This window comes from Nansenia antarctica, assembly GCF_963989245.1.
Source record: "Nansenia antarctica genome assembly, chromosome: 1".
NCBI classification, from domain to species: domain Eukaryota; kingdom Metazoa; phylum Chordata; class Actinopteri; order Argentiniformes; family Microstomatidae; genus Nansenia; species Nansenia antarctica.
Window position 1 is genome coordinate 105,189,489 of NC_137674.1, and position 9,312 is coordinate 105,198,800.

The 9,312-nt window shown below is 48.6% G+C and overlaps 1 protein-coding gene across 1 annotated transcript in view; it reads right to left on the reverse strand.

Moving 5' to 3' along the window:
- The window catches only part of scfd2 (sec1 family domain containing 2), a 22,749-nt gene extending 14,802 nt beyond the window's left edge, over positions 1 to 7,947 (reverse strand). Inside the window, exon 1 of the mRNA XM_080541701.1 lies at positions 7,826 to 7,947. Within this exon, the coding sequence (XP_080397827.1) occupies positions 7,826 to 7,945 (120 nt within the window). The 5' untranslated portion in view covers positions 7,946 to 7,947. The remainder of the gene's footprint in view (positions 1 to 7,825) is intronic.
- Between the last annotated feature and the right edge of the window lie 1,365 nt (positions 7,948 to 9,312).

Below are 9,312 nucleotides of genomic sequence, written 5' to 3' on the forward strand. Positions count from 1 at the left end.
GTATGTGGGCCCGGACTAGTTTCTCGAAGCACTTCATGATGATTGGTGTGAGTGCCACCGGGCGGTAGTCGTTTAGGCAGCTCACCGTGCTTTTCTTCGGGACTGGGATGATAGTTGAGGTTTTCAGGCAGGGTGGGACGGTGGCCTGGGACAGGGACTGGTTAAAGATGTTGGTGAAAACCCCGGCCAGCTGGTCGGCGCAGTCTCTCAGCACCCGTCCCAGGACGCCATCCGGCCCCGAGGCTTTCCTGGGGTCCACCGCCTTCAGTACGCGTCTCACCTCGTGCTCTGTGAGGGTGAGGCTGCTGAGAGCTGGAGAGAGTGGTGTCTGTGTTGTGGTTACCTCCGTTCGCCCCTCGTCGAACCGGGCGTAGAAGGTGTTCAGCTTTCCCGCCAGCAGGGGGTCGTCCTCTGCGGCTGTGAGCCTGTTGGCTCTGAAGTTTGTCATCTGCTGAACCCCCTGCCACATCCGCCTGGAGTCGTTGCTCAGGAGGCATTCCTCAATCTTCTCTCTGTGCTCTGCCTTGGCCGCTTTGATGCCGCGCTTTAGGTTGGCCCTGGTGGAGCTGTACAGCGGTGTGCGCTTCCCTGCGAAGAAGGCGTTGTCCCTCTCATTTAACAGTTTTTGGACCTTCCCAGTCATCCATGGCTTCGTGTTGGGGTAGACCCGGACCCGTTTGTCCACGGTGACTGAGTTGGTGCAGTTCACTATGTGGTTCAGAACCGACGACGTGTACTGTTCCAGGTCCTCATGCTCATATTCCTGCCATAGGGTGTCATTTAGGCAGATCTGCAGTGGAGCGGACCCTTCTGGCCAGGTAATGGTTAGGTTATGGTCAGGCTGTGGTTAAGTTATGGTCAGGCTGTGGTTAGGTTATGGTCAGGCTGTCGTTAGGTTATGGTCAGTCTGTCGTTAGGTTATGGTCAGTCTGTGGTTAAGGTTATGGTTCGTTTGCAGAGGCACTTTGTGCTGACATGACGGACCACTGGCAAGGTTAACGACCTTCAGAGAGGGCAGTTACTATAGTTACGATAGCGATGGAAGAAGGACACCCACATTATATAACACTAACAATACCACTGCAACCTTCCAAAGAAAGCCAATAACCTCTCTACCATTAACAAGGGGCGACCTCTGTGTGTGTGTGTGTGTGTGCGTGCGTGTGCGTGTGTGTGTGTGTGTGTGTGTGTTTGTGTAAGAGAGCTCACGTAGACCTTTGTAGAATTGTCTTCTCGGAATTGTCTCCCACTGTTCGGGTCGATGATATTACCCTCCATCCCTCCCTCTCTCCCTCTCTCTCTCTCTCCCTCCCTCTCTCTCTCCCTCCCTCCCTCTCTCCCTCCCTCCCTCCCTCCCTCTGATTGACATCAGAAACGACCGCACTTGATGGCCAAATGATGTTTCCTCTTCAACCTAGCTACCCACACACACACACACACACACACACACACACACAGAAACAGACACAGACACAGACACAGACACACACGCACGCACACCCTGACCCACTTCCTATCCAGCTAATGTGCTCAAGAGGAAGTATGACGGCCTTGACACCGTCCAGGAGACAAAGGAGGAAGGACTGATTCCGTGGAATGTGTTCGTCTATGCCATCGTTTCTCAACGGGGGCGTTCAGACAACATCGGGGGGCGCTGGAACAAATATTTTTGAGGTGTTCTTGGGGGGCGTTCACGCATAAAGTATTTTTCTCATGAAAAACAGCTGTCAGCAGTGTTATTACGGGTACGTTCTTGACTGTTTATGTACAGTGCAGAAATTGCAATACTATGCTAGGCTACGATAGAAAGAACCCCGGTTCATCCCATCTGTAACGTATTGTTGACCATGGATGCACCATAGCTAATGCTAGCACAAGCCAACTTTCAATGCCCAACTTCTATGAGTGTTTTCCTTGTAGGCTATGCTTGAGTGACATATGTTTCAGTTTGTGGGCTCATTGTAATTGTTGGCTATAAGCGAAACATTTCTTATTTTAGTTGTGATACTCAGTCCATGTCCCCGCCAGTGACGTGCCAAATACTCACTCCCCGCGTATACACACTACCCTCTGCGCTTATGCGTTCGCTTCCTTTCAATACAGCTTATTTAATTTAGTTAAAATGAGTGCTAATGCCTAATACCATACCACCATACCAGAACATCACAGCAGGAACAACCTATCTCAAAAAAGCGATCGTATTGTAACCAGTCCGGAAAGCTCTCTGTTGCTTACCAATAATCGAACCTAGAGAAATCAGCTACGAATGTCCCCTCCCCTCGCAGGTTCATTACAGTATATTACATAAATGTATTACTGTTAAGTGTTGTTGTGGATGTTATCCCTAGTGCCATTCTGAGGTTAGCATTGCGATTAGGGCCGTCCCAAACGACTATTTTTCTTACGATTAATCTAGCGATTACTTTTTCGATTAGTCGATTAGTCTAACGATTATTTTTTTTACTGTTCGATTAATGTATCACTTAATTTCCCCCAAAATAATGGCTGTATTGTCTCTCTCTGTTTAACAGTGTCTTTATAAAGCACTCTGGGTAATAGCTGCTGCTCTTATAAAACAAAGCAGCGTGTGACATGCACATTACTCAGACGGCCGCCCCTTTAAATGATCAGCTGATGTATGGGGGCTGTCTGTGGGCCCGCAATTAAACACAGACACCTTTAATTCGGCGACCTGCTACTACTACTACTACTACTACTACTACTACTACTACTACTACTACTACTACTACTACTACTACTACTACTACTACTACTACTACTACTACTACCTCTGTCAAACAGCCCCAGACACAGGGCAGACTCACTGCTATGTTTAGCCAACTTGAATGCCAACATGGCCATCAGGGTTTTTCCTGGCTCAAAATGAGGCGGAGGTGGTACCAGTGGCGTTTGACATCGGGGGGGACCCATGAAGCAGGGCTGTCTGGGGGTCCTTAAACATCAAACACTTAATTTCTTGCATTCTGGTGAATTGATATGCACCAATTTGTGCCCTTTCTGCATCAATTTATGGTGGAAATGTCATTATTTATGTAAAGGAAAACACAATATTCAGGCACCAGATGACCATTCAAAATATAATGTAATATAATGCAATATAAGGCTCTCAGGCATTCTGTACTTTCAAATATGTATTCTCCTTGAGCAGTCAACATAGTATCAGCTATTTCGCTAGCAAAAACGAAAGCTAACTTATTTGCGAAACAGCGCCCCCGCCACCACGTCGGCGCAGTGCCGCAATTGCAGCTAGATCTTTTAATTTTATTTTTTGGGCGACGCACCGACGCACATTACGCAAGTCAACGTATTGACGTTGTCGATTACGTCGACTACGTCGACGCGTCGTCCCAGCCCTAATTGCGATGTGTTCGTCTTAACGTTTACAAACTAAAATATACGATCACTTTTTTGTGATATGTTGCTCCTCTTGTGATGTCCTGGAAACGAACACATAAGCACTCCGAACAGCTGTCAGCGTCTTTCGTTGCTATAGGAAACCACTACTCTGCTTGCGATTGATCAGCTGTCAGCAGTGTTATTACGGGTACGTTCGTAAATGCACGAACAGTCAGTTTGCTCGGGCAAAACCGTGTTTTCAGTCAGAGCACCAATCTCTGAGCGCTCCCAGAGCGCAGAGCTCTGAACCTTGGAACTTTGTTATGTTTTGATATGAGAAATTCGAAGTGGTCAGTTTATGAAAATAATACCATAGAATACTAAATAAAGAGCCCCGCGGTGGCGCAGCGGACTAAGCATTAGCCACTAGTGCAAGCTGCCCACCGGGGACTGGGATCGAATCCCGGTCTCGCCAGACCCGGACATGGCCGGGGCACACACAGGGAGCGGCATATTGAGCGGCCGCTCCCAAAGGGGGGTATAGGACTATTTCCGGACAAGGATCCGTCGCGCAACACCGCCCCCGGGGTGCCGGAATAACAGTGTTGGGCTCGAGGAGCCAGACAGCTAGTCTGCCTGGCGATCTCCTCTGGGGCTGCCGGCCACGGGGTCGTGCGGCGGATCCTACGCAATAGGCAGGGGATAATTGGATGCTAGGTTGGGTTCAATTGGATACCAAATTGGGTGAAAAAGGGATAAAATCTGAAAAAACTAATTATAAAAAAAAGAAAAAAAAAGAATACTAAATAAAATATTTAAATAATAGCCCCCTAGCGTTTGCCGCCATATTGTGACACCACCCCCCGCCCCCCAAAGTCCAATCAAAAATGAATAAATATTAGCATCATAAAACAGCAATTTGGCGAAATGCAACACCAGCACACTTAAAAAACAAACAATGTTAGTTGTAATGTACAGTTTTGTAGCCTACTGTTTGTTCTGCACCGGACATGTGTGAAATCGCTGCTGTGTTATTGTTGTTCTGTGATATAACACAGAATATTAGTCAACATTAATATTCAGGGAAGAAAATAAGCCTACTTTATTTGATGGGGGGCGGTAAGAGACCTGGATAATGGACAGGGGGGCGCTGGCCCAAAAAAGGTTGAGAACCACTGGTCTATGCGCTCCGATGCTCTGCTTTGAGGAAATAAATCCTACAAGTCTATTCAACCCGCCACACACATCCGCCTATCTACCCACTCACCCACCCAACCACCCACCCACACCCACACACACACGCAAAAGCAAATGCCTACTTATTAGTATACAGAAGCACACACACATACAGCAATGTGATTTCCATCCCTCCCTTCACTCATTAGTTGAGTTTCTAGTCAGCTGTCTGCTCTAGCTGTCCCTGTGTCCCCGTCTACTGTTCTCACCACGTCAGCTATCCCCCCCTCATATGCATAGATATATTTTATTTAAAAGAATGTGAGAGAGAGAGAGAGAGAGAGAGAGAGAGAGAGAGAGAGAGAGAGAGAGAGAGAGAGAGAGAGAGAGAGAGAGAGGAGGGATGACACGCAGGATATGTCGAAGGTTGGAACCAAACCGGGAACCTTGCGGGGATGATGTGGGTATGTGCGTTAGTGCCCTCAGCGCCCCCCCCCCCCCACCCCCCATAATGCTGGTGCATATCTAAAGTGAAACCCATCCTGCCCCCTCGTCCATATCCGCCTTCCGTACCGTGTCCCTGGGCCTGACCAGCTCCCTGACACGCTCCTCCTCCACAGACCCTTCTGTTCAGAGTCATGGAGGGGGACAGAGAGACAGACAGAGAGACAGACAGAGAGACAGACAGAGACACAGACAGCGAGACAGACAGAGACACAGACCCTTCTGGTCAGAGCCATGGAGACGGACAGAGAGACATACAGAGAGACAGACAGAGACATGGAAGGACAGAGAGACAGACAGAGACACAGGCCCTTCTGTTCAGAGACATGGTGACACAGTTCTGTGGAGGGAGATATTTCTGTCTGTCAGCCCCAAGTCTCAGTCCCTGGCCCCCCCATACACAGTGTCAAACAGAGCACATCTGCTTAGCATCCAGCACCGAAGTGAAGTGTGTGTGTGTGTGTATATATTGGCGTGTGTGTGTGTGTGTGTGTGTGTGTGTGTGTGTGTGTGTGAACGAGTGAGAGAGACAAGACAGTTTGTCCTTTTCATGTCTCTACATATGAGAAATTTGAAACGACCTGACGATGATTCTTAGTAGGATGTTTATCTCAGCGTGTTTGACTGAGAAGGAACATGGTGGAGCGTCTGAACCATGCTTCACCTGGTACTGAGGGAGACAGACAGGGACATGGAGGGACAGAGAGACAGACAGAGAGACAGACAGAGACATGGAGGGACAGACAGAGAGACAGACAGAGACATGGAGGGACAGAGAGACAGACAGAGAGACAGACAGGGACGTGGAGGGACAGAGAGACAGACAGAGAGACAGACAGAGACATGGAGGGACAGAGAGACAGACAGAGAGACAGACAGAGACATGGAGGGACAGAGAGACAGACAGAGACATGGAGGGACAGAGAGACAGACAGAGAGACAGACAGACAGAGACATGGAGGGACAGAGAGACAGACAGAGACATGGAGGGACAGAGAGACAGACAGAGACATGGAGGGACAGAGAGACAGACAGAGAGACAGACAGAGACATGGAGGGACAGAGAGACAGACAGAGACATGGAGGGACAGAGAGACAGACAGAGAGACAGACAGAGACATGGAGGGACAGACAGACAGAGACATGGAGGGACAGAGAGACAGAGACATGGAGGGACAGAGAGACAGACAGAGACATGGAGGGACAGAGAGACAGACAGAAACACAGACAGAGAGACAGACAGATAAACAGACAGAGAAACAGCCTGCATGAGTGAGTGAGAGTGTATGATTAGTGAGAGTGTGTACCTTGGCTTTGCCTATGACTCCGTCTCTGTCTGGGTCAATGTGCCTTCTGTCTCCAGTGTGTGTGTGTGCGAGTGTGCATGTGTGTGTGTCTGTATGCAAGCACTCAGCCACTTAGGAACCCGATGCGGGCCGTGGTTAGTGTTTGACACTGTACTGTTTCACACTCAGAGAAAGAACATCGGACTCATACCAGACTCTGGGGTAAAAGGACCTCAAGCCATAATAATGCATGTCTCTCTCTCTCACTCTCTCTCTCTCTCTCTCTGTCTCTCTCTCTCTCTCTCTCTCTCTCTTTCTCTCTCTCTCTCTCTCTCCCTCCTACCCCCCCTCTCTCTCGCCCTCCCTCCCCCCCTTTCACTCCCTCTCTCTCTCTCTCTCTCTTCTCCCCCCCTTCCTCCCCCCCCCCCCCCCCCCCCCCAACACACGCTTGTAGAGGACACCACACGTTCAGAAAGGGGAGGCGCGTGAGAGAGAGAGAGACAGAGAGAGAGACAGAGAGAGAGAGATAGGGGGGATGATTTGACAATTTGCACAATGATTGTGGTATTTCTTTATATACGTATCCCAGCCTGCACTATTACTATTACTACTTCAGTTAACGTAATGTGGAGTCCGTTCATTGATCGATGCAGTCTGTTGTGGCGCGCGTTCAGCGCTGGACATAATATTATGGCATAGCGCATGCGAATCATGAAAGCCTATATTATATAGCTCGCATCTAATCGTATCGGATGAGAAATAGACATTAAACGGCATATACTGTATAGGCTACACAACAGCTAATCACCGCGACAAACAGCTATATTATATTTTAATATGATGACCGGAATTTCTCACGTTTGTCCGGTAAATTGAAATCTTCCCGGACACGTTGACCGGCACAATTTTTTTCTAACGGAAACCCTGACACACACACACACACACACACACACGCGGCATGTCCCTCGTTTCGAGAGTTTTGAATTTTGTTGCGTCTGCCAGCCGGGTGGACAGTGACTCTTACTCAGTGGGTCACCTGATGTCTCAGTAACGTCATGAGCACCACTAGTCGTCTCCTCAATTGTTTTCGCTGCATTTGTTGCATCATTTCGGATCAATGTGGTCATTGTGTGCTGCTGGGAGAGGGTCCATTCACAAACACAGAACCATACAGAAGAGTCCTTGGACACACAATGATGGAAGAGACTTATTCACACGCCGAGCTGTGTGTGCGTGTGTGTGTGTGTGGCTCTGACGCAAGGCCTGGATGTCTTCAATTCTTCTCTGTTCCTGGGTCAGTGCCACAGGTTTGCGTGTGTGTGTGTGTGTGTGTGTGTAATAATAATAATAATACTTTTGTTGTTGGAATTCTGTATTTTATGCTCTAGAGTCTAGACACCGACCTTGCGATCCTTAGACGCCGGCTCTACCTCCTGAGCCACTGCTGGCCCACGTGTGTGTGTGTGTGTGTGTGTGTGTGTGTGTGTGTTTGTGTGTCTGACCTGGTGTACTCCGTCGCTGGCCGTGTAGACGGAGCGTAGCTGCTTGAGGTGGTCCCGGGTGTGGCTCAGCCCCCGAAGGGTCTCGAAGACCCCCTCCACCGCCGTGTGGGCCCGCTCCATGGTCAGCTCCTCAGGACCCCCACACCCTGCACACACACACACACACATTTTAAATGCTTTATTTATGTCCACATAAATTGTACAATATCTAAAGGACATAAATACTATCAGTGCATTTCGACATTATGGAAACATTCAGTTACAGTAGTGCTGAGCCAACAACCAGTTATGCCTACACATAGGATGTTATTCACACCAAATGATGAATACAGTGGATTGACAGATACAGTATCAAAACTGTACAACAGACAGTATTCAGCTCATGGGTACAAGAAGCACCGCCTTCTCCACATTGAGCGGCTACCAATAATAGCAGATACTGAAATGCACACACACACACACACAGACACAGACACAGACACAGACACAGACACAGACACAGACACACACACACACACACACACACACACACACACACACACACACACACACACACAGAGACACACACACACACACACACACACACACAGACACGGACACAGACATATACACACACACACACACACACACACACACACACACACACACACACACACACACACACACACACACACACAGGAGAGACAGGGTTTACACTCTGCATACAACACACAGAATCCAACAAGACATCCAAGTAGTTCATACATAATATGTATCTGGGTCAGTCCAAACACTTGGGGGCCAACGACTTAAAGTTTTGTGGATGGAAAACTTGCGAGGGCTATTCCAAAGAAATGTAGACTTGAACTTCCAATGTTTCTAAGTGATTGCATTGGCATGTATACCATTATGCTGTGGTGCAGAAGAGCACATTCCCAACGTGTGTTCCATCCTTGTACTGGCTTGGTGCCGAATTGTGTGGGGTGTAGAACTATTACTGGTAAACACACACAGACGCCTACGTTATTTACCTATGGTAATACTACGCTCAAACACAGAAACAGGGGGCGGATTTATCCTCTAGACGAGACGGAGAGAGACACAATGTGTGCTGTTGTCTCTAGCTACATCACCGGCCTCTATTGGGTACTTCATCATGACCACACTGTGGTATTACCATGATAAAAGGCAGGAGATGGAACAGAACGTCCTATAGTCTAATCAACATCTTATGTCGCCCCATTTCAAAAGAAGTGCCCGGGGAAGCAGATGTTTGTTCAGCAATAAAAAAAGAACAAAATGACAGAGAGAGAGAGAGAGAGGGAGAGAGAGAGAGAGAGAGAGAGAGGGAGAGAGAGGGAGAGAGAGAGACAGAGAGAGAGAGAGAGAGAGAGAATGCAAGAGGGAGGGAGGCAGGTAGAGAGAGAGAGAATGCAAGAGGGAGGGAGGCAGGTAGAGAGAGAGAGGAGGCTGTTCACGGCATGCCCAGCTCGGGTTGCCGCTGGCAA